At 42.0% G+C, this 25,722-nt stretch overlaps 2 protein-coding genes across 2 annotated transcripts in view; both read left to right on the top strand.

The window, feature by feature from the left end:
• The window catches only part of LOC137902739 (zinc finger protein 420-like), a 103,645-nt gene that overhangs the window by 58,643 nt on the left and 19,280 nt on the right, over positions 1-25,722 (top strand). The window contains exon 4 of the mRNA XM_068746808.1: positions 3,850-4,269. Coding sequence (XP_068602909.1) covers positions 3,850-4,269 — 420 coding nt within the window. The remainder of the gene's footprint in view (positions 1-3,849; positions 4,270-25,722) is intronic.
• LOC137902744 (major histocompatibility complex class I-related gene protein-like) lies at positions 5,994-25,718 on the top strand. Its single transcript, XM_068746814.1, has 7 exons — positions 5,994-6,045; positions 8,232-8,501; positions 11,513-11,791; positions 12,713-13,018; positions 16,372-16,475; positions 17,361-17,480; positions 25,036-25,718. The coding sequence occupies exons 1-6, from the start codon at positions 5,994-5,996 to the stop codon at positions 17,448-17,450; spliced, it is 1,101 nt and encodes a 366-aa protein (XP_068602915.1). The 3' UTR covers positions 17,451-17,480; positions 25,036-25,718.

A 25,722-nucleotide genomic window follows, 5' to 3' on the forward strand; every position in this document is an offset into this window, starting at 1 on the left:
ATATTTCTGTCTTCGCTGATGCTACTGCGGAGACGTGGCATTCGCGCTTGTAAACAGTAAAATCTCGCGGGATCACATCCGCTTCCTCTTCTTCTTCTTCTCCTAGTTTTTGGTGCGTCTGGCCACCTTTGCGAATGTTACCGCCTCCTACCGATCCGGGTGCCCTTTCGTCATTAAATATTAAAATGTACTTAATTAGATAAGTTCTTTTTTTAATTCTTTTCAGATGCTTTGTCTGTCAAAAATACTGCAACTATATCTATACTCTGTCTATCTTTTCTTATTTCATGTTCTCAACATAAAACGGAGTCCTTTGTCTTGTTTCCTTCAAACTGTACTTCCGGCTTGTCCCATGAGGGGTCGCCACAGCAAATCAACTTTCTCCACTTCGCCCTGTCTTCTGAATCCACTTTGATATTGGAATGGTTTTTGACATTTTAGCCATTCATTTATTTAAATGTTAAAACCTTTGGCCTACAATGTTGACCTCCTCATGATAAGTCCAGGATGTTTTGTGCTGTGACGCAGCCGTGCTACCACCTTCCTCATTAAACCATGTGGTCAAAACCAGCGAAGAACTAAAACTACTCAATGACACAACTGGATAAACTCGTCTTTATTCATCTTGCAGAAAAACATAGATTGATTCTTAGTCTTATGTTAGGGTTAGGGTTAGAAAATAATTCCAAACAAAATATAAAAGAACATTCACAGATGTTTTATCTTCAGCACTTGTGAATTGTTTCAGGCAGGGACAGATCATTTAAATCAGAAGGAAAAATGACACATTTATATCAACTATTGAATAACATAATGTATTATATGATGTGCAGAATATACGATTGAAATTACAATTCCATCTTGTTTCTTTAACTAACAATACACAATTAACATTTTGTATTATAGTTTATAATAAAAAAATTAATACTGTCATCAGAAGTATAGAACAGAGCGAGAGAAAACAATTATTACTTAAAAAAATTATAGAACTATTATTAATTTCCCATCTCAGGTTGAACATTCCTCAGAAGAGTTACAGAAAGCTTCCTAGTGGAAACATTTGTCAACAAGCTGATCAATCAGAGATTGCAGACCCTCGCCTCCAAGTGCCCGATCTCGCAATGTTAAAGAATCCTTAAAAACTTCTAGAATCTGGATCCAGATCCGGATCAACTCCATTCTCGGGGAGGACCGAGCCACGGACAGAACCTTGCTTGTGTAAAAATTTCAAGTCGATTGTGTTACTAGTTTTTGGGTTATGCGCGCGGACAGACAAACAAACAAACAAACGGACAAACAAACAGACAAACGGACCCAATTGCAATACCCTCGCCTCCCCTTCGGCGAGGGTAACTAGAAAAGCACCCAGCGAGCGCAGACCTCCTCCAAGCAGCTCATTCCCCTGATAATTACATTTACCTTACCCCGAGTGATCTGGATCATCACCAAAAGGTTATGAATTGTTCTTGGTATCTTTATACCATGAAAAGTAAAAGTGAATTAAGTTGATGTGTATTGTAACATCGGTGCAAACCATGTACAGTATTTTTAAATCTCAAAATGGAGTTTTCAATGTTCAATGATAATTATTTTTTCCATGTGTAGATTATATGATTGAAATAGGTTTTTTTTATTCCATCTTGTTTGCTATACTTCACTTTAGTATGTATTTGCTTTATGCTACTTTAGTTTCTTTTCACCACATCGTCAGTCAGTGTACGTTTTCCAGACGAAAGACATTTTTCAGCCCCTGCTGGAATAAATGGAAGTTGATTATTCCTTTCTATTGATTTGAAGCGCTCGAATTTTGATTCCCTTCCATCAGTCGTCGTCGTTTTACCCTCAGCGACAGCGGAACAAAAAAGCTTAGATGATTTCCGAGTCGGAGGTTATTGTGGGGGACAACAACCGGAAGTCAACAAATGCTGTTTTTAGCGTTAGCTCTCTGCACACGTGAGATCAGTGAAAGTCGGTGTTTGATTTGTTCCTCAAGTATTTCGTTCAGTTAACAAAATGTCTTCGTTTGAGTTCTTGGGAAATGTAGTTAAAAAGCGAGTAACAGCTCCGGAGGAGGATATCTTTGGAAAGTATGAAAAAACGGCCATCAAGGACGAAGAAGAGTTCTATCGTCAACAAGGACTGCTGGGTCGGAGCCTGAGACCCGAATTGAAGTTACACAGGATCGGTGAACAAAAAGTCATTATACATTAATAAAACGGAAGATTTGACGGTCAATTTATCCATATTTGATCAAACGGTAACTTTTTCCTCGTGTATTGTTGAAGGACTTTCAATGGAAACAAGACCGCAAGGGCTTTTTAGAAATGCTCCTCTTAGACAGGATGTTTGACTGTACTTGTACTGTAATACATGCTACTGTGTGACTGTACTTGTGCTGTAATACATGCTACTGTTTGACTGTACTTGTGCTGTAATACATGCTACTGTTTGACTGTACTTGTACTGTAATACATGCTACTGTTTGACTGTACTTGTACTGTAATACATGCTACTGTGTGACTGTACTTGTACTGTAATACATGTGTGGCTTTGGGGATATGGGGCCAAACGGTCCGACCTCTGCCGACAACGCCACTTCAGGACTTTCAACCTAAAGAGCTATTTTTTCATTCCTTTGGTTCCCAGCTCGTTTTAGCGGGTTTCCCACCCACAGGTCCGCTCACAGTGACGACCAGCACGGCATTTAATAATTCAAAATATTTATTTAACACTCTAAAAAAACTTCCTTAAAAACACTCTACAAACAAAGGAAAAGGAGAGACGAGGTGTGACAGTCTACGGCCAACCTGCCTTCGACGGGGAAAACACAAAGACAGGAACGAGGAAATGAGGGAGGGGAAGCACCTATACGCCCCCCCAATCAGTGGCAAATGGGCCACAGGTGCTCCCTCCCACACCTGCCTGCCTAATTACATCCCATCCGGTTACACATGCTACTGTGTGACTGTATTTGTACTGTAATACATGCTACTGTGTGACTGTACTTGTACTGTAATACATGCTACTGTTTGACTGTACTTGTACTCTAACATTCTATCTAATAAATATATGTATCATCATTATCATCTACGTCTGTGTCATCACAATAGCGTCACCTTCCTCTTGTTCTCTGTCCCTCCAGATTGCCCACAGCGTCATGTCTGTAAGGAGGAGGAGGAGGAGGAGGAGGAGGAGGAGGAGGAGGTCCCTGCTGACCAGCAGCTCTGGAACCAGGAGGTGAAGTCCAGCATGAAGCAAGAGGACCCAGAGCTTCCTCACCTGAAAGAGGAACCAGAGGAACTCCTCACCAGTCAGGAGGGAGAGCAGCTTGTACTGAAGGAGGAGACTCATGTCGTCATGTTGACTCCAACTCATGAGGAAAATGACCAGAGTGAAGATCAGACTCTGTACATGAAAGATGAAGATGGTGCAGCAGAAACAGAGTCTGTCGTCAACATGCCGATTATAATCTCTGTGGTTGGAGCAGCAGACATTGACCTGCTGATCTCTAACAGCTCTCACGTATCTGTCAGCCATGATGAGGGAGGTGAAACGAGCAGAGAAGATGTTGAGATTGAGCCCCAGTTTCAATCCCAGGGAAGAAATAACGCAAGTAAGAAGCCATATGTTTGTACATTATGTAACAAGGATTACACAACACGCAAGAGCTGGAAAGTCCACATGAGAATCCACCCAGAAGAAAAGCCTTATGATTGTAGAACATGTGGGAAATATTTCAGAAAAAATTCTAATTTGAAAAGACACATGAGAATCCACACTGTTGAGAAGCCCTATGAATGTAAAACATGTAGGAAACAATTCATACAAAAAAGTCACTTTATTATTCACATGAGAATCCACACTGGTGAGAAGCCCTATGACTGTAAAACATGTGGGAAACAATTCAGAGAGAAAAGGACCTTTATTGATCACATGAGAATCCACACTGGTGAGAAGCCCTATGACTGTAAAACATGTGGGAAACAATTCATACAAAAATCTGATTTGAAAAGACACATGAGAATCCACACTGGTGAGAAGCCCTATGAATGTAAAACATGTGGGAAACAATTCATACAAAAATCTGATTTGAATGTCCACATGAGAATCCACACTGGTGAGAAGCCCTATGAATGTAAAACATGTGGGAAGCAATTCATACAAAAATGTAATTTGAAAAGACACATGAGAATCCACACTGGTGAGAAGCCCTATGAATGTAAAACATGTGGGAAGCAATTCATACAAAAATCTGATTTGAAAAGACACATGAGAATCCACAATGATGGTTAAGCCTTATGATTGTCAAACATTTGGTGAACAATTCACACAAAATTCTAATTTGTAAAGGCACATGATAATAAAAACGGGAAAAACCTTTCAGTTACGCCAATGTTTTGAAACGCCACATGAAATGTGTCCACCCTGGGGGGAAGGCCTCCCTTTGACAGATCTGTGAAAAAATACATTTAGTATATGAACGGACAATTTTTGGACATTTTTGTAAGATGGAGCACATTGAGTTGGTCTCTTTCAGAAGGATTTCTGAGAATTGAACTTTGTCGTCAGGAACCTGTTATGTCGAAATATTTGTTCTTGAATGTTGATTGTGTTGAATACTTTATTCATGGCTATCATTCTGTATGAATATATTAAAAATCACTTTGTTTTCTGACTGCAGAGAAATTATTGAAAGTAGTCAGCAACCAGAAATGGAAGTTGTTGCAAAGGACATTCTTTTAAAGGTCCCATATTATGAAAAACTCACTTTTACCATGTTTCTATACTATTATGGTGATTTTGGGTCCTTATCAACCCGAAAACAGCCAAAAGAAAAAGAAAGTTAGTTAGACAATAGAAATGATAAAACCAGGGTTTACACAGTACTGACGGATGCTACCTCAGTGATTCCAGATATTAAGCAGCATATTGCATCATTGATGCTGGAGAGACTATGTCTCTCGGCTGGCCTGGGAACGCCTCGGGGTCCCCCCCGGAAGAGCTGGAAGAAGTGGCCGGGGAGAGGGAAGTCTGGGCTTCCCTGCTTGGGCTGCTGCCCCTGCGACCCCCCCGGATAAGCGGTTAGAAGATGGATGGATGGATGGAGATCCTTTCAATGCACCAGCTCCAACTGGTTTCAGCGGTGCAGAGGAGGACCAGTTCATTGACGCGACGTCTGACTCCACATTGAGACTGAGCTTCACATCACAGTATCATGCTTCAAACCCCTCTTCGAAAAGCTGTGCACTGAAAAATGTGCTCGTTGTAGCCATTAATCCTGACTTGTTGTTTGTTTTATTGTTTTATTCATTTTTATTTTATAACTTAAAACGTTTTATATATTATGCTCCTGAGTTAATGTTGCTGATAAATTTGTATTGATTATTTATTGATTTTATTTAATTTTATTTTTCAGTATCAAAAGGTTCAGTTGGTCGAACATTTTTTGTAGTTTAAATAAAGATGTAATTATTATTACGTTTTTTCTGTTACAGACTAAAACAATGTTAATAAAGTTATTCTTTGTTGTAAGTTGATGTATATTTCTTTCTTTCTTTTTCTTTGTTAATAAAGATACAATGTTATTCAGAGGTATACTTATAACAATTTTATAGACAAATTATATTATTTATCGTCGCGGTGGAGAGGGTGTGGGGTGCTTTCTTTTTCCTCGGGGGGGCACTGTTGTGTGGGTGTGTCTTGATCTGCAGTGTCATTCTTGTAGCTACATTGTTCTACCAGCAGGGGGCAGAGTGATTCCATTTTAGACAGCGAGCACGAGGAAGAAGGAATTCCGGTTTTGGACTGACAAATAAGATAAAAGCTGTCTCATCATTTCAAGATGAACAACACAGACTTGCATAAATCTGGAACAAGTACCGTACCAAGATGGCGCCGCCGTAACGGAAACAGTCCATGTTGACCCTGCGGTGAGTCACCGCAAACTCCGCCTTCATGTGCGTTTACAGTTATTCGTGCTGCATCACAGCAAAATGACGTGCGTGTTATTTTTTCTGCTTCTGTTCGTTCACCTTTCCTCACCAGGTAAGGTTGCTATTTAAATGTATTTAAACTTTATCCGAGTCGGTGTGGAGCCGACACGAGTTTTGACTTGCGCGCGTTTACGCGCACTGAACTGAAAACCATATTTGGATGTGAAATCATCCAGGCAGCCTCCGTTGGATATTATGGGCTGCCGACATCATTTTAGAAGCTTGAATAAACATCGCGTCGTAAATGGACAACTTTCAAACGCACACTGCGCCCGTTCGCTCAGACTGACGCCCCGGGGAACGAGCAGCGTCCCGCGTGCAGCGAGACGTTCATGCCGGGGATGAGGAGACGCCTCCGGGCATCAAGTAAAGCAAAGCAGCGGAGCGGAGACCTGCTAGTAGTACCGGTACTACTGTTTCTCCGTGTAGAACACAAAATAATACCTTTACGAATTACTGCAGTGTCAAAATGATTCAAGCCCTGTAGCACCGCATTAGGTAATAACGCCTATGTAATAACGCCTATGTAATAGCACCGCATTAGGTAATAACGCCTATGTAATAACGCCGCATTATGTAATAACGCCTATGTAATAGCACCGCATTATGTAATAACGCCTATGTAATAGCACCGCATTATGTAATAACGCCTATGTAATAGCACCGCATTATGTAATAACACCTATGTAATAGCACCGCATTATGTAATAGTGCCTATGTAATAACGCCGCATTATGTAATAACGCCTATGTAATAGCACCGCATTATGTAATAACGCCTATGTAATAGCACCGCATTATGTAATTGCGCCTATGTAATAGCACCGCATTATGTAATAACGCCTATGAATAGCACCGCATTATGTAATAGTGCCTATGTAATAGCGCCTATGTAATAGCACCGCATTATGTAATAACGCCTATGTAATAGCACCTCATTATGTAATAACGCCTATGTAATAACACCGCATTATGTGCACATGTAATACATTTTCACATCATTATGTAATAACGCCGAATTGTTTAATAACTTGCTGCATTTTTCTGTTATTCGTGTTAAATGATGGAATCAGTTGAAAGTCAAATTTAAATTATGCTGAGTTTTAGAAAAACTATAATTCTCAAATGCCATAAAGGCATGTAAGTGATTTATGACTGTAGTTTAATTATTGTTCATTTTGCTGTAGATTCAGGTCATTCGATTTAAAGAATGGGAGTAGGAGAAGCAGAAATACGTTTTTGACTTCAGCTTCTTCTTTTTTCCCTAAAAATGTGTGTAAATTGTATATCCTTCATATGTATGTGTTTTGTATTTAACCAGAAAAAAACAGCCCCCCCCCCCCTCAACTGCTCCGGGTGCGCCGATCATGGCGGCACATCCACCTTCTTCCCTCTGCATGTGTGTGTTTCAAGGGGTGTAAACATAATTTTGTGTGCTTGCACTGTAACAAAAAGTTTTCTTTCTTATCTGATGCAAATATGTGTGTTTACATAGTGAGCACATGTTTACATTGTGTTTGGAGTATTTAGTTTATATTTTTTTACTTTGCATATAGTAAATGCAGGACATTCCTTGTTTCAGCTTCCTGACAGTTTACTTTTAGTATTTCCTGATTACGATCCATCTCTTCATGCTCCAGGTTTCTCTGGAATTACACTAGGGGTTCGGTTTGGTCCACTTGCGTACTGTTTCGGTTTTTCGGTTTTAGAATTTTTTTCTCATTATATTTATTACTAGCGCGATCTAAGTGCTCCGTGCGGAACCAAAGTTCTGGGAGAGTTTCTGCACGGATGCCTCTGAGTGTTGGACAATATTGACTGATTGGGAGAGGCGCTGGAAGCTCGCAGGTGTGCACACATAGCAAAACTAGCAAAGCATTAGCTCTGTATTCCAGCTAGCTCTGCAGCTAGCATCTTGCCATCGTTACCACTCACTTTTTTTGGATCCATCACTAATAAGAAATACTCACGGATACAAAATCAAGCAAATAATGGAAACACAGCACAGGAGACGAGTACCCAAGGCGGTGAATACCTGAACTGAACGAGTGAAGCGCGCTCGCAGCGCTCGGCCATTTAGCGGCAACATCTGGAAGTTGCTCGCATCTCAAATTTATTCTCGTGTCTCAAAGCTAAATTTTGCTCGGAACACTCGTATGTCGAGGTATTACTGTATTTCTTTGGAACGTGGATGATGCTGTGCATAATACTGCATGTATAACCCTTGTTTGTTCTGCAGTCAAACATTCCCTCAAGTATTTCTTCACGGCTTCTTCTGGAATCCCAAACTTCCCAGAGTACGCGGTAGCGGTACTGTTTGACGATGTCCTGGTGGGTTACTGTGACAACAACATAAAGACGGTGGAGATCAGACACGACTGGGTCAATGCGTTCTTCAAGAAGGAGCCTCATCATCTGATGCTGTATCGACAAGAATGTTTCGAGAATGGACCCAACCACTTCAGGAACACGTTGAATACTCTGAATCAGCGCTACAACCAAACCGGAGGTACATGTTACGTCTTACATTTATAAGCCAATCGCATTTTAGTTGACCTTTGGTGACCTTTCATTGACTCCACCCAGGGTTATAATAGTTTTGGATTTTTAATTATAGTTTAGTTTTAGTTAGTTTTGAATTTGTTTTCTCTAATTCAGTTAGTTTTAGTTAGTTTTTAGAGTGGATTTGTTAGTTTTTATTAGTTTTAGTTTTGTTTTTATTAGTTTAATTTAGTTTTTATTAGTTTTAGTTTTGTTCTTATTAGTTTAATTTAGTTTTTATTAGTTTTAGTTTTTTATACTTTCAGTTATTTGTCAGATGCAGGATTAAAATATAATAAAATAATACAACTCAACAAAAGATAACACATAAAACATTTATTCAGTAATTTTAAACAACCAACCGTAACAGTCCGCAGCATAGCTGCTAACGTGCTACAATCTCTGACTTAATACTTCATTTGCCGCTGATGATTTGCTCTCAGCGTGGACGAGCTTTCTTGCTCTTGATACCAGCGAGTCAGTATTTGGACAGCGTTCAGGGTGAGCTGAAGGGTGAGAGCACCCTTCAGCTGGAACTTGTTGGTTTCTCCATCTGGCAGGTCAAGCTCTGAGCAAAAAGAACAAACAAATGTAAAACACACAAAGAATAGTACAGTTTAATAATTATTGATGAATTAGGACTCTGTCTGTAATAACCCTTGTTTTTACAGCAGGGATAATAACGTTACTTGTTTCATGATGTTTAATTTCTTACACTGTTAGCACCCTAAACTAGTTTCCCCAGGATAACCCATTTAATATTGTATATTTATAATGAAGCCCAATATTAGATATGAAATCATGACATGACAATAACGATGATTTCAGTGTGACAATTATACATTTCAGGTTTTAGCAGATGGAGGCTCCAACATTTGTGATTGGCATTTTAGGTTTTGGATCAGAATGAGTAAAATAAATAATTTATTTCCTCTCCTTTTGGGACTTTATGGGGTTTTAATATCAATTAAAGTTTACAACACTGATTATTGTTACATTTTATATCAGCATAAAAGGTCAACAAGACTAATGTATTTGGGACTAGAACCACTCACCAACGTGTTCAGTGTCCTCGTCGTCCATCTCTAATCCAATCCACGGTTCATCCAGACCATCTCCAGGGCCTCCTGGCTGAGGGGGGCTCCATCGGGGGGGCTCCATCAGGGGGCTCCATCAGGGGGCTCCTCACTTTGGGCTTGGCTCCAAGCAGCTCATCTTCTTCTCATGTGTCATTAATGCAGCGAGCCATGCCCCCCCAGTGTGTGTGTGGGGGGGGGGGGGCTCCAGTCGGTGCAGGTTAAAAGCAGTCCCTTATTGTTGTCTCCTTCGCGGTGCTAACTGCTAGCCGGGGGGCTGCTTCTGTTACGGGGGGGGGGGCTAATCGCAGTTAGCTTTCTTGTTTCTCTCCGTCGTAATAAACACATCCCACATGGGGCTGGAGCGCTCGGCGCTTCCTGCCGGCTTCCGTCGGTAGTGACGTCACCAACCCGATTCTCAACGAGCAGTGACGGGAACAGCCGGACGGAGCCGCCAGCACGCGTAACTCCGAGCAAAATAAATCAATTTCAAAATCGATAAAAACGAAAACGAAGAGATTAGTGTCTTTAATTTTTATTAGTTTTAGTTAGTTTTGTGAACGGACAATACCGTTTTAGTTAGTTTTCGTGTTCTATTTTAATTATCGTTTTTATTAGTTCTAGTTAACGAAAATGTTTTTTCAATTCTAGTTTTCGTTTTTTCGTTAGTTTTCGTTAACTATAATAACCCTGACTCCACCATAAGTGCATTTCTTCATGGTGGTCCGACGGTGCAGGCGACTTGTATCCGACTCTGGTGTGGGTCAGCCGTGACATCGTGTGACTCATCAGCCCCGCCCTGTGAGAAATAAATCACAGCTCAGATAAAGTCAACTCACTTTCGTTCTTCCTCTACGTGATTAGACACGTTTATGTTTAGCTTCCTGAATGATATTTTTACATTTACTTGACACTGGTGGTGTCCAGCCCTCTTTTTGAAATAATAGTTTAACCCTTTAAAGCCCGCACCATGAAGTAATCGTTAGAACACTCTAATGTCTGGAAATTTGTAAAAACAAACAAACAAACATAAATGTTTATATAACTGCTCTACTACTGCTCTAACTTTTGCAAAATCCGGATTTTCTTTTCATGTAAAGTGCAGATGCATGTGTTTGGCTTGTATCTATCAGCTTTTTTGGGGGAAAGGAAAATCAAACTTTTGGAAATAAAGGGTTAAGAATGAGAGAGGGAACATGGAGATGAGCGATAAAGGACCACCTTGTTGCTGAGAGCTCTGCCCTATGCGCACAGTTGCACACACGCACACACACACACACACACACACTACCGAACACTGAAGCTGTCTATATTTAAACCGGTCAGATTACAGTAGATTGATTTTGCAACAAATTAAAATTCAACGAGGCGTTTTATTTGGATTCAGGCGCACATTCAGTAAAACATTTCCGTCCATAACGTCCAAACTTCATCGCGGGTTCATGGTCGTCATCTTGCAAACGGCACCGCGAGCTGAGCCACGCGAGCTACGAGTACACAGGAGGACTGCACTCAATATCTGTCCTTGAAGTACTATTACACTAAAAACCTTTAGCACTTTCTCATCATGATTGTTTCGCAAAGACTATCAGTTACATTTCATTAATATCAATTGGAGCTACGTGAGATGGTATAAAATAAATGGTCTACTACTTACATTATGTTAAGTACACTATTTAATGAAGAGACAAATTGTTTACTGTCATTTGTATTTGGATATTTTAGCAGAAAATATTGTTTTAAGGAAGACTGTTTTTTCATGTAATATATATGGCTAAATCAAAAGACTGTAGCTACCTAAAGAAGGATCTTTACCCGGTTTACAACCCCCCGCTGTGAATTACGCGATGCGCGGCATTTTCAAGATTTCTGAGAGTCTCTGTTTTCTGTCTCTTTGTCTCAGGTGGCCACATTTTACAAAGGATGTTTGGCTGCGAGTGGAACGATGAGACTAATGTGAAAAAAGGTTTTAATCAGTATGGCTACGATGGAGAAGACTTGATATCATTCGATATGAACACATTTACGTGGGTCACTGCGCAGTCGAAGGCCGTGTCCACCAAAGACAAATGGAATGCCGACTGGCCGAGAATAAAACACAATGAGAAATTCTTCACTCAGACTTTGCCCGGTTGGCTGGAGATGTATGTGGACTATGGCAAGAACACGCTCCTGAGAAGAGGTAAATTAACATGATGGCGTCTTCTTTTTCTGTTTCTGAGTTTATTCCTAATCCTTCTTGGGTTAGGAATCCTAATCCTGAGTCCCAACACTGTGTACCTACTGTTGAACAATCATTGACAGATATGAGCATGATTGTCAAGCAAACATGGTGAGCTATTGAAAGGGGTAAGGCTGCGTTTACATGGACAAAATGTCTTTAATCCGATCAGAGTTCGGAGTCAAATTATGGCCGGATGCACTGTGTTCATGGACCCTAAAAATATTGATCCGATCAGGACTTGCGTGTTCATGCGTCACACTTTCGATCGGAAGAATTATTTTGACATGCGCAATTTTACCAAATATATCGGAAATAGTAGAAGAAGAAGAAGCCATAGCGACTTCTGTTGTAAACAAAACATTGAATCGAATCGCTGATGTCATGTGCTGTAAGGACGGCTTGTACCGAAACGTCGGAATACGTGTTTCCATGCGCCCTGATCGGATTATTATTGAATGGTATAAAAAAACCATCCCTCTCGATCGGAATAAAATCTTGACCGGAATGAGCTTGATTAGGTCAGACTAATCTGATTTGGGTGTGTACATGAAGCATTTTTATTCCGATCAGGCTTTTAATCCGATTAAACTTGTCCATGTAAACGCAGCCAGTGTTCTTGATATGAAGTAACAGAGGAACTCCTGTTCATAGTTTTTAAAGTTTTTCACGCTCTCTTTGGTTGCTTCTCTTGCTTTTTCACCATGTGCCTTTTCTATTCAGCATTCCTCATGATTCGCTGCTTCCCTTGATGCCCTTTCATTTATTCATTTTGACAACCGCTTTTATCCGCAACCGGATCGCAGGTAGCGCTGGAGCCCGTCCCAGCGGTCTTCGGTCGAGACCCTTACGCCATGTCTCCCTCTCACTCCGTCTCCCCAGAGCTCCCCTTAATGTTTCTCCTCCAGAGGACTCCCTCCTCTCCGGTCACCTGCCACGCTACAGGTTTTTATCCTCGTGGTGCGACGCTCACTTGGAGGAAAGATGAAAAAATGCTTCGTGAGAAAGTGGTCCACAGAGAGATCCTCCCCAACCACGACGACACCTTCCAGATGAGTGTTGACCTGAACCTGTCATCGGTGGCACCTGAAGACTGGACGAGATACGACTGTGTGTTCGAGCTCTCTGGTGTGGAGGACGGCGTCATAATCATCCGACTGGACAAAGACAAGATCATAACCAACTGGAGTAAGACTGAGATTCGTCCGTTGTGATTGTGTCTGTTTTTATTTCCATCTACAATCGTTGGCTCAAAATCTATTTGTGCTTAAGTCACTAGAAAAGCACTCAGAGTGCAGACCTCTGCCAAGCAGCTCATTTCCCTCCTAATGGGATCTAAGGTTATAAATAGTTCTTGGTATCTTTGTACACCAACCATTGAGCGGTGGTGAGATAGAGGCCCCCACCCTACATGACTGCGTCAGATTCCATAAACTCCGGTCAATAATCAACCTCGTGTCCTTTCTGCTCGGGAGGAGCAGGTTGGAAAGGTGGTGCACTGACCGCTTACTTTTTAAGGGAGTGCCCCCTAGAGGCGGGGAGTCTAAATTATTGTTCGTCTGTTGCTTCAGATTCATTGACCTTTCTGTAAAACACGGCCACATGACTTAGTAGGCCAATCACGACACTACACGTCATGTCTGTTTGACGCGTGTGAGCATACGTTTTCGAGCATACGTTTTGATTAGCATGGTGAAACATTACCCCGAACGACAGGAAGGAGGTGTACGGTTTATGCCCTTCCCCAAAACGTCAAACTACTATGAGAAATGTCTGCGTTTGTGGAGGACCACACGAGCAGTTGAAAGAATTAAGAAAGTGGAACGAAAAATACAAACTTTAATCTATGCAGAAGTGATGAACAACTACTAAAGTGACAGGGAATTAATGCAGCGTTAGGGACTAATTCACTGTCTTGTATTTCACGTGGTTAACCTAATATTTAGGTCTCTGTTACATGCTAACGGCGAATGGCTACTGCAGCTAGCTTTAGCCTCCCACGTTACTGAAAACATTTAACTTTTTATTTTATTCACTTGAATAACGGCACTTTTACTGTCAACACAAACCTCCGTGGTGACAACTCTAATTAGCTGATTAGCACCTGACTTTGAGCTTATCGGTGGGATTTTTGTATTACTCTGCATGGTTATTGAATAACTATATATATATAAAAAACGCCCATAAAATCGAGTGGAAAAAGGCTTGACTCATGGGGCAGCTCACTGTTGCCCATCCCTGAACTAGTCCTTACAAATTCCAGAGCAAACAAAAAAACATTCAACCTGAATCTTAAAATGTTTATAGACAAAGAATTAAAAGAAAAGGCCAGCCAGATCTGAAAAATCACAATGAATTTCTTGCTCCTCAATACATTTATGTGTCTGCACAAAACAGAGTTGCAGCTTTCTCCTGAATGCCTGGAGAAGATTCCCAGCGAGCAAAATTCTGCCCAGAATTAAAAGTACTTAGATTTCTGACATCTGGAATGGTTTTAGGATATCTCTGATGCACAGTGGTTATACTAGATAACATACATTCAAGTAAATGTGTGTATGGATCAGGGTTATTATAGTTAACAAAAACTAACAAAAAAACGAAAACTAGAATTGAAAAAACATTTTCGTTAACTAGAACTAAATAAAAACAATAATTAAAATAGAAAACGAAAACTAACTAAAACGGTATTGTCCGTTCACAAAACTAACTAAAACTAATAAAAAGACACTCATCTCTTCGTTTTCGTTTTTATCGATTTTGAAATTGATATATTTTGCTCGGAGTTACGTGTGCTGGCGGCTCCGTCCGGCTGTTCCCGTCACTGCTCGTTGAGAATCGGGTTGGTGACGTCACTACCGACGGAAGCCGGCAGGAAGTGCCGAGCGCTCCAGCCCCATGTGGGATGTGTTTATTACGACAGAGAGAAACAAGAAAGCTAACTGCGAGATTGTAGCACGTTAGCAGCTATGCTGCGGACTGTTATATATAAAATATTATATATTGTTATATATAAAATATAAATTATTTTATGTTATCTTTTGTTGAGTTGTATTATTTTATTATTTTTTAATCCTGCGTCTGACAAATAACACAAAGTATGAAAAACTAAAACTAATAAAAACTAAATTAAACGAATAAAAACAAAACTAAAACTAATAAAAACTAACAAATCCACTCTAAAAACTAACTAAAACTAACTGAATTAGAGAAAACAAATTCAAAACTAACTAAAACTAAACTATAATTAAAAATCCAAAACTATTATAACCCTGCCACACACACACTGGGGGGGGGGGGGGCATGGCTCGCTGCATTAATGAGACATGAGAAGAAGACGAGCTGCTTGGAGACAGAGGCCAAGCCCAAAGTGAGGAGCCCCCCGATGGAGCCCCCTGATGGAGCCCCCCTCAGCCAGGAGGACCTGGAGATGGTCTGGATGAACCGTGGATTGGATTAGAGACGGACGAGGAGACACTGAACACGTTGGTGAGTGGTTCTAGTCCCAAATACATTAGTCTTGTTGACCTTTTATGCTGATATAAAATGTAACAATAATCAGTGTTGTAAACTTTAATTGATATTAAAACCCCATAAAGTCCCAAAAGGAGAGGAAATAAATTATTTATTTTACTCATTCTGATCCAAAACCTAAAATGGCAATCACAAATGTTAGAGCCTCCATCTGCTAAAACCTGAAATGTATAATTGTCACACTGACATCATCGTTATTGTCATGTCATGATTTCAGATCTAATATTGGGCTTCATTATAAATATACAATATTAAATGTGTTATCCTGGGGAAACTAATTTAGGGTGCTAACAGTGTAAGAAATTAAACATCATGAAACAAGTAACGTTATTATCCCTGCTGTAAAAACAAGGGTTATTACAGACAGTCCTAATTAATACATAATTATTTAACTGTACTATTCTTTGTGTGTTTTACATTTGTTTGTTCTTTTTGCTCAGAGCTTGACCTGCCAGATGGAGAAACCAACAAGTTCCAGCTGAAGGGTGCTCTCACCCTTCAGCTCACCCTGAACGCTGTCCTGAAGGACCCAAATACTGACTCGCTGATATCAAGAGCCAGAAAGCTCGTCCACGCTGAGAGCAAATCATCAGCAGCAAATAAAGTATTAAGTCCGAGATTGTAGCACGTTAGCAGCTACGCTGCGGACTGTTACGGTTGGTTGTTTAAAATTACTGAATAAATGTTTTATGTGTTATCTTTTGTTGAGTTGTATTATTTTATTATATTTTAATCCTGCATCTGACAAATAACTGAAAGTATAAAAAACTAAAACTAATAAAAACTAAATTAAACTAATAAAAACAAAACTAAAACTAATAAAAACTAACAAATCCACTCTAAAAACTAACTAAAACTAACTGAATTAGAGAAAACAAATTCAAAACTAACTAAAACTAAACGATAATTAAAAATCCAAAACTATTATAACCCTGGTATGGATAGATAATTTATTTGACAGATCAATGTATTTTTTAATTGACTGTTCTTTCGTCATTTCCTTCCAACAGGAGATGCCAATGAGAACGTGGTCCTTATCGTTGCTGGGGTGGTCGTCATCGCCATCCTCATCGTCGCTTTTGGGTTACTGTACTTACTTTACATAAGGAGAAAGGTAAGAGGGGAAAAATGTAACTCGTCCGTGAAGAATTCCTGTCAGGGACGCTACAGAGCGGTTCAGCCCCCCCAGCCTGACAAAGCAAAACGTCTTCAGTGATCGCTGGTGCTGCGATGAGCGACTGCAGCACATGCAGTTCGGAATGGATTCACGTTATGATTTTGATTGAGTTTAGCCATGCTAAAAGTAAAACTGTTTTTTTTACTGTATTTTATTTTAATGCAGAAAAAGGAGCCTTACACATACTGTATTGTTCGCTGTACCTATAGATCATGAAGGTTCAATACAGAGTGGTTGACACTCTGTATTGAGCCCACACATCCAAATAAATAAAACCTGAGACAAAGACGCAGGAAAAAGTGTTGAACACAGGAAGAAATGGAAGTGCAAAAAGCCCAACATAACTTTAGACACTCCTGTGAAGTACTGAGAGAATATATTCCGGTCAGATGAGAGCAGAACTGAACTTTTTGGATGCCGTAACCATGTATGGAGGACAAATACTTCACCCTAAAAACACCATAGCAACAGTGAAGCTTGGGAACGCCATGGTGTGGGGCTGCCATCAGCACACGACAGGGGCAAACTTCCATTAATTGAAGGTAGAATGTACAAAGACATTATTGATAGAAATCGACTGCCATCAACCAAGAAGGTGAAGATGAAACAAGGGATGATCCCAAACACACAAGCCAAGGAAACTTTCAGAGAAATAATATAATGCTGCTAAAATGGCCCAGCCAATCATCTGAATTGAATCTAATAGAGAATCTATGAAAAGATCTAAAGATCAGCGTTAATAGAAGAAGTGTTATGAACCTGCACTTTGCTTTTGTGTGCTTCTGAGCCATTGACCACATTTGCTCCCCTCATGCCACTCAGGTGCAGCCGAAGACGAACCAGCAAGATTCCAACACGCCACACCTGAAAGTCCCCACCAATCACCAGCAGCCTCTCCTTAAAACTCCTTAAAACCTGACTCGACCTGCTGTTCCCAGCCAGGTGATGTTCCGTTCCCTTCTGTGTCCTCCCGTTTTGCTTCTGCAATCGTTGTCTCCGGCTGGCTCGTCTTCAGAGCGTGTAGCTCTTTGCGTATTGAATGTTGTGTTTTTTGGGCCTTTTTCTTACGACCCGTCTCGTTGGGCAAAGAGAATTAGCACAAAATAACCCCGATGGCCGACGGGTAAAATAAATTTTATTTAGCACCCAGAAATTTGGGAAAAGATTAACAGAAATTCAACGTTGCAACAAACAAATCAAGAGGGAGCAACCGTGGGTATAACCGTTTAATGCCGAGGCAACAGTCTCAGCAGGGACTTTCGGACTTCCCACTCCCCAGCCACCTCATCCAGCTCTTCCAGGGGGATCCGGAGGTGTCCTGGGTCTTCCCCGAGGCCTGCTCCTAGTGCAGTGGTTCTCAAATGGTGGGGCGCGCCCCCCTAGGGGGGCGCGGTGCGATGTCAGGGGGGGCGCCTGTGACCGCGGAGAAAATGTTTTTCTGCCTTACGAGATTAAAGTGTCATTGCACATCCACTCCAGTAGTTGGCAGTGGTGCCCTGATTGTCAGAGTGCGCGCAGGGAGTGTTAGCAGAAGAAGAGCAGTTGTAAACAATCTACGGTGGGAGAAGAAGAAAGACCCGGCTTCCTGATTTTCGGTTGCAGACTAAAAAAAATGGTAATAAAGTTATTCTTTGTTGTAAGTTGATCTATGGTACTGACATGTGTATTTATGGTCTGAAAGAAGTGATTGACATGTATAAGGCTAAAGACTCCTCTGTATTGGTGGGCTTCATCGATGCCTCTAAGGCATTTGACCGTGTGAACCATCGGAAGCTGTTCCTGAAGCTGAGGGAGAGAGGTGTGCCAAACTGTCTTCTTAGAATCCTGGCATATTGGTATGCGAATCAGACCATGCAGGTTAGGTGGGGTAATGTGGTCTCTCCTCCTTTTGCTGTGGGGAACGGTGTCCGCCAGGGTGGGCTTCTTTCGCCGGTGCTTTTTAACTTCTACATGCATGATCTCTCTGTGCAGCTCAACAGCTGTAATACTGGTTGTATGCTTGGTGACACCTTGATCAATCACTTTATGTATGCTGATGACCTGGCCATATTGTCACCGAGCAGTGCTGGCTTCCAGCAGCTCCTGGACATATGCACTGGCTATGGTATCAGGTTTGATGTAAAGTATAATGCCAAGAAGAGTGCCGTCATGGTTTGCAGAACGAGAGAGGATAAGGGTTTGGACTTCCCAAGATTTTATCTGTCAGGGCAAGTGCTGTCTGTCTGCAGCAGAACTAAATATCTGGGCCACATCATCAATGACCAGCTGGGAGATGATGATGACATGTATAGACAGCGGCGGATGCTGTATGCGCAGGCCAACATGCTGAAGAAGAAATTTAGTTTTTGCTCTGAAGCGGTCAAAGTCACCCTCTTCAGGGCCTTTTGTACGCCGCTCTATACTGCCCCCTTGTGGATCAAGTACAAACAGGCCAGCATGCAGAAGTTGAGGGTGGCATACAATAACTGCATGCGGATACTTCTCAGGAAGCCAAGATGGTCCAGCGCCGGTGAGATGTTCTGTGGTGTCGGGGTTAACGCCCTTGATGCTCAGCTGAGGCACCTGTCATACAGGTTTATATGTCGGCTGCATGACTCAGGGAATGACATCATCAGAACACTGACTCAGCCAAGCCTAAGTGCTGTGAAGTTTAACTCAGGTATTTGGTGTCATTGGTACCTGATGTTATTGTAGGATTACTGTGTTTACTATGTAAATGTTGTAAATGTTATGTGTGCTTTTTAATTGGACCATTGTGTCTGCAAATAAAGATTTGATTGATTGATTGATATATTTCTTACTTTTTCATATTTCTTTGTATGTTAATAAGGATACAAGAGTTTTTTTTTTTTCGGGGGGGGGGCGCGAAATGTTTTTTTCTTCCTAGGGGGGGCGCGACAGAAAATAATTGAGAAGCACTGTCCTAGTGGGACATGCGGGGAACACCTCCCCAGGAAAGCGTCCATTCGAAATAAATGCCCCAGCCATCTCAGCTGACTCCAGTCGGAGGAGGAGCAGCGGCTCTACTCCGAGTTCCTCCCTGGTGACTGAGCTCCTCACCCCGTCTCTAAGGATGTCTCCAGGCACCCTGCAGAGGACACTCATGTTGGCCGCTTTATCCGGGATCTTGTCCTCGCACTAACCACTACGCCAGAGGTAGTGGTTAACCGTTAGTTGTGCCACCCCACAACTTGTAATAACTACGAAACAATTATTACAGAAGTAGCTACTCAGGTTGTGGCCTCAATAATTCCTTCTGTCCTTCATGTTCACATTTTTTACTTTTGAAAGATGTTTGTGTTTGACATGTTGAAACAATAAAGCCTGATTGTGTGTAAAGAGGCAGGACAGGATTAGATGTTTATGTCCCCATCAGCACGTTCGAAACATGTCAACGTTTTGTCTTTGAATCCAGGTTCTTGGTCTCGATGTGCCGACGCAGCTTCGAGGGCTCGTTTGCTAGATTTCTCCACATTTTACGCAGAGCGCACTTGGTGCGGCGTCCGCTGGAGATAACCGCGTGTTTTCAGCATGACTCTTGTTGTTGATTGTTAAAAGAAGCTTTCTTTTCTTGGAGGTTGTCGGCTACTCCTCTTTCTCCTCAGCTGTAAAGAAGCTCTCCAAATATTCATTCATTATTTTCTTTTTTTTACGAATTTTCACGTGACCAATATTCACAGGGGATAATTAAATCTGGTCGTTTTTCAAGATGAAACGCATGTCAGACTCTAATAATTAATTAAATGGAATTTTTTTAAATTATTGACTTTTTCTAGCCTGGCAACAAATGTCTCACGGAGCGGTACCGGTTGTACGGGTGGTTGTAAATCGTGCAGGTCGTAACTCGGATAGTACCTGTATGTACATGTACTTCTATTTTTGCTACGACAACAAAAGCACATGAACAGGACGCAGTCGTAATTACTATTTAGCAGGTGGTAAAGCTCATCTTTCCCAGAGCACTTGAAGGCAGCGATAGTGGTGGTGGATAAACATCAGTAGATGTTGCTACTGTTCACTGTGCCAGTCAGTGAGCTCCATTACAGTGGAACCTCGGTTCTCCATTACAGTGGAACCTCGGTTCTAGAACATCATTTGTTACGTAATACTGTTTGAAAACCGAAACTATATTTCCCATAAAAAATAATGGGAACTAGATTAATCGGTTCCTACGCACCAGTAGGTCTGTGTGTGGCCATGCGATGAACTGGCGGCTTGTCCAGGGTGTACCCCGCCTCTCGCCCTTTGACTGCTGGGATAGGCGACCCGGTAACGGACTAAGCGGATTGGAAGATGAATGAATGAATGTATCTGTGTACTGTCTGTGTTTTGATGCGTATGTATGTCAGTGTGTTTTATGGTCTGAGTTGCAGTGAATGTGTATTTTCACACATTACCGCTAGAGGGAAGCATAAACCTAACATTCTCCAGGTTTGACAGAAGTCGACGCAGAGGCAGACCTTGATCACACGTTTCATTTGTTTGGCTTTCTTATTTTAATTAAAGCCGGTTGTTTGCAGAAAATCAGCAAGTCCAACCTAAGGTCTGGATCTGAGCACTTCCGTCTGTGCAGCAGTTTAAAACGGAATGAATGAAACAGAGCATGATGCTGCGCCATCGTAAAGATGATGTCAGTGGAGACCTTTTTTGGTTGACTGTTTGAATTTCATGATAGAATTTATGATCATTTTTATTATTAATGTCCATAAGTTCCTTTTGCCTTTTTGGACAAACAGAAGACAATGCTTTTTGGTAACAATCATCAAAGATTGGTGTGACATAGCGAGATAGAAAGTCTGTTTGTCTTCCAATTCCCATCTTGTTAAAATACCTGGGGCCATGGACATGGACATCAAAATGGTTGGACCTTCAAGTAGGATACTGGTCTGAACCTCACATCAAAGTCCACCCAAAAAGGGTTGAAAGCTCATAAAATACAGGTTTTGCCGTGGCCGTCTTAGTCACCTGATCTACAAGCGTCTGCGCAGTGTGATGAAGAAGAGGCCACGAAGTTGGAGAATTTCTGTATGGAGGGATGTTCCCGGATTGCTCTCCATCATATCCTCAACCTCATCACTTTCTACATGTGACCCTGGGCTGGTGACGCATCCAGGGTGTATCCCACCTCTACCGTGACGGCGTGACCTGTACTTCGGATGAGCGGCCGAAGACGAGGTGACCATTTCATCTTCAAGAAGATGAATGAATGATGCTTTGCATATTAAATGTATATATTAACAGAAATAGCAGTGAGAAGACGGCTCTGAGGAGGGAGCAGACACAGTCACAGGATGCAGCAGTGTAGACATCTGATGAAACGTTTCTGGAAAACCTGCCTTGCTCCGGATGTGGAGTGTTTAAGATGTCGCAGAAAGGGAAAAAGAAATGCCGGTCAAGTGTTTCGTGACATCACAGAAGCAGAGACAGAGCGTAAAGAGGAGGATGTTGCTTTGTTAGGAGACATGTGGTCAGAAGGGGGGGGGGGGGGGGTGTTGCATCTGAATGGGGGAACAGCCGGACACTCGCATGGGTCCAGCTTGCCCACACGGTTCAAGCCTCGTATCCCACAGTCTTTTCTGGCTTATGGAAATTAAAGGAGTTTCACAAAATGGAGTTGGAACCAGGGAATGTTCCATATTCTGTCATCTCCACGTCCCTTCCTGCGTGTGACAAGGTGAGAGCACAGCTGGAACTTGAGACTGGAGGCTATGGGTGTGACATTTGACGTGACTCCTCCCCCTCTGTGGTGTTTTGACATGTTTGTAGCACTCAGCCTGACAAAATGCTGCAAACACATCTGAATTAGTAGCTATGGAGTGACCCTCTCTCGCTCTCTGTCTCTCTCAAACCCAGCCAGTCCAGACAGATGGCCGTCCACTATGAGTCTTAGGTTCTGTCCAAGGTTTCTGCCTGTTAAAGGGAAGTTTTTCCTTGCCTCCATTGCTAAAGTGCTTTCTCTTGTGGGTCAAGTTGGGTTCTGTCTTTCCCTGCTACTCCTGTAAAGTGCCTTGAGATGACTTTCTGTTGTGATCTGGCGCTGTAGAAATAAAACTGAATTGAATCACCTGCAAGTCCAAGGGGTTTCCAAAGGGGGATGGAACTTCTGAGAGAGCGTAACCCCATTTGACCCAGAAGCACCTGCGATTCGAGCTGCATTTCCAGCGCTGCAGGTCGTAAACGTTGGAGGGATGTGAAGGTGTGCTGTGTCGTGCTGACAATATTTGTTATGGAGAAAACATACAGCAACATAATGACAGACGACAGTCATTGTGATATTCAGATTCATTTATTTGTAACCGTAACTGTTTGCCTGGTTCCCCCCCCTATTTGTTGTTGTTGTTTTTTAGGGGGGGGGGGGGGGGGGGGTGGCTAGTATTCAAACATTTGAACCCTGGACTTTGCTCATGTTTCTGTCTTTTCTGAGGTCTGAGGTTTATATTGATGCGCACTGAATACATTTTACATAGTGATTCACGAGTTGAGACGGTAATTTAGAGTGTCCAGTTCAGAGTTAAGCAGTGTTCTAAAATGCAGTCCAAACTCCTCATAATGACATTTCTTTTTCTTTTCTTTTTTTAGAGAAACATCCTCTTCCCTGTAGTGACAGATGTCAGATGCACACAGACAGACAGACAGACAGAAATTTAAATCAATCAATATCCCAGTCACGGAATAAAGTCTACCTCAAGTTCACACGTTCTCACGGCATTTGGAACCGGCTGCTCATTTTGTCCAGGGCAACTCCGCTGACCCCTGAGCCACCGCCAGGGATTATCCTGATGCAAATCAGGAGGGGGAACCAATTCATTGTCGCACAATTCGATTAGACATCCGCATATTGAGCAGAGCCTATGAAAATTTGCCAATACCTCCCCTCCCTCTCCCCACTAACACCCCACATTCTGTGGGCCCCCCAGAGGGATGGCTCCCCATGACCCCCGGGGTGGCCTGTGTCCTAGCACCCCACTCTCCCTCTGCCTCCCCCTCCTGTCCCCTCCTAGCCCTGTCAAACCTAGCGACAATACGTGACCCCACCCCAGAGACGGGATGATTGGAGTTCAAGGTAATGTTCCGTCAATCTGTCTGGCTGTCTGTCTGTCTGCAGGCACCCCTGTCCGGCTGTGGCCGATAATCACATGCACCGCTCTATTTAAACCTTATAAGGTATTCGGGTCTGTGGGACCCGTTTTCAGCTTTTATCTTAAGAAAAATGATACAAATAATTATTTTTCCAACCTAATATTTATTGGCCTTGGCTCATTTTTTGTGAGGAACATAAATCAGAAAAACATTTCAATGATACAGAACTTGTGGAAAACCCAAAGGAAAAGTTTAATTCGTTCTCTTTGTCTCTGCGTCCTGTGGGTCCAGACCTAACAGTATTGTGGGGGACAGCAACCGAAAGTCAACAAATGCTGTTTGTTGCGTTAGCTCTCTGCGCATGTGAGATCAGTGAAAGTCGGTATTTGATTTGTTCCTCAAGTATTTCGTTCAGTTAACAAAAATGTCTTTGAGTTCTTGGGAAATGTAGTTAAAAAGCGAGTAACAGCTCCGGAGGAGGATATCTCTGGAAAGTATGAAAAAACGGCCATCAAGGACGAAGAAGAGTTCTATCGTCAACAAGGACTGCTGGATCGGAGCCTGAGACCCGAATTGAAGTTACACAGGATAGGTAAACAAAAAGGCATTGTACATTAATAAAACGGAAGATTTGACGGTCAATTTATCCATATTTGATCAAACGGTAACTTTTTTTCTCGTGTATTGTTTAAGGACTTTCAATGGAAACAAGACCGCAAGGGCTTTTTAGAAACGCTCCTCTTGGACAGGATGTTTGACTGTACTTGTACTGTAATACATGCTACTGTTTGACTGTACTTGTACTGTAATACATGCTACTGTGTGACTCTACTTGTACTGTAATACATGTGTGGCTTTGGGGATATGGGGCCAAACGGTCTGACCTCTGCCGACAACGCCACTTCAGGACTTTCAACCTAAAGAGCTATTTTTTCATTCCTTTGGTTCCCAGCTCGTTTTAGCGGGTTTCCCACCCACAGGTCCGCTCACAGTGACGACCAGCACGGCATTTAATAATTCAAAATATTTATTTAACACTCTAAAAAAAAAGGAGAGACAAGGCATGACAGTCTACGGCCAACCTGCCTTCGACGGGGAAAACACAAAGACAGGAACGAGGGAACGAGGGAGGGGAAGCACCTATACGCCCCCCCAATCAGTGGCAAATGGGCCACAGGTGCTCCCTCCCACACCTGCCTGCCTAATTACATCCCATCCGGTTACACATGCTACTGTGTGACTGTATTTGTACTGTAATACATGCTACTGTGTGACTGTACTTGTACTGTAATACATGCTACTGTTTGACTGTACTTGTACTCTAACATTCTATCTAATAAATATATGTATCATCATTATCATCTACGTCTGTGTCATCACAATAGCGTCACCTTCCTCTTGTTCTCTGTCCCTCCAGATTGCCCACAGCGTCATGTCTGTAAGGAGGAGGAGGAGGAGGAGGTCCCTGCTGACCAGCAGCTCTGGAACCAGGAGGTGAAGTCCAGCATGAAGCAAGAGGACCCAGAGCTTCCTCACCTGAAAGAGGAACCAGAGGAACTCCTCACCAGTCAGGAGGGAGAGCAGCTTGTACTGAAGGAGGAGACTCATGTCGTCATGTTGACTCCAACTCATGAGGAAAATGACCAGAGTGAAGATCAGACTCTGTACATGAAAGATGAAGATGGTGCAGCAGAGGCAGAGTCTGTCGTCAACATGCCGATTATAATCTCTGTGGTTGGAGCAGCAGACATTGACCTGCTGATTTCTAAGAGCTCTCACGTATCTGTCAGCCATGATGAGGGAGGTGAAACGAGCAGAGAAGATGTTGAGATTGAGCCCCAGTTTCAATCCCAGGGAAGAAATAACGCAAGTAAGAAGCCATATGTTTGTACATTATGTAACAAGGATTACACAACACGCAAGAGCTGGAAAGTCCACATGAGAATCCACCCAGAAGAAAAGCCTAATGATTGTAAAACATGTGGGAAATATTTCAGACAAAAAAGTCACTTCATTATTCACATGAGAATCCACACTGGTGAGAAGCCCTATGAATGTAAAACATGTGGGAAACATTTCAGAGAGAAAAGGACCTTTATTGATC

This window comes from Brachionichthys hirsutus, chromosome 13, assembly GCF_040956055.1.
Source record: "Brachionichthys hirsutus isolate HB-005 chromosome 13, CSIRO-AGI_Bhir_v1, whole genome shotgun sequence".
NCBI lineage: Eukaryota > Metazoa > Chordata > Actinopteri > Lophiiformes > Brachionichthyidae > Brachionichthys > Brachionichthys hirsutus.

Coding starts and splice junctions, on each gene's coding strand:
- LOC137902744 (XM_068746814.1), top strand. CDS start 5,994: ATGACGTGCGTGTTATTTTTTCTGCTTCTGTTCGTTCACCTTTCCTCA. Junction 8,502..11,512: donor GCGCTACAACCAAACCGGAG/GTACATGTTACG, acceptor TCTTTGTCTCAG/GTGGCCACATTTTACAAAGG. Junction 13,019..16,371: donor CAAGATCATAACCAACTGGA/GTAAGACTGAGA, acceptor TCCTTCCAACAG/GAGATGCCAATGAGAACGTG.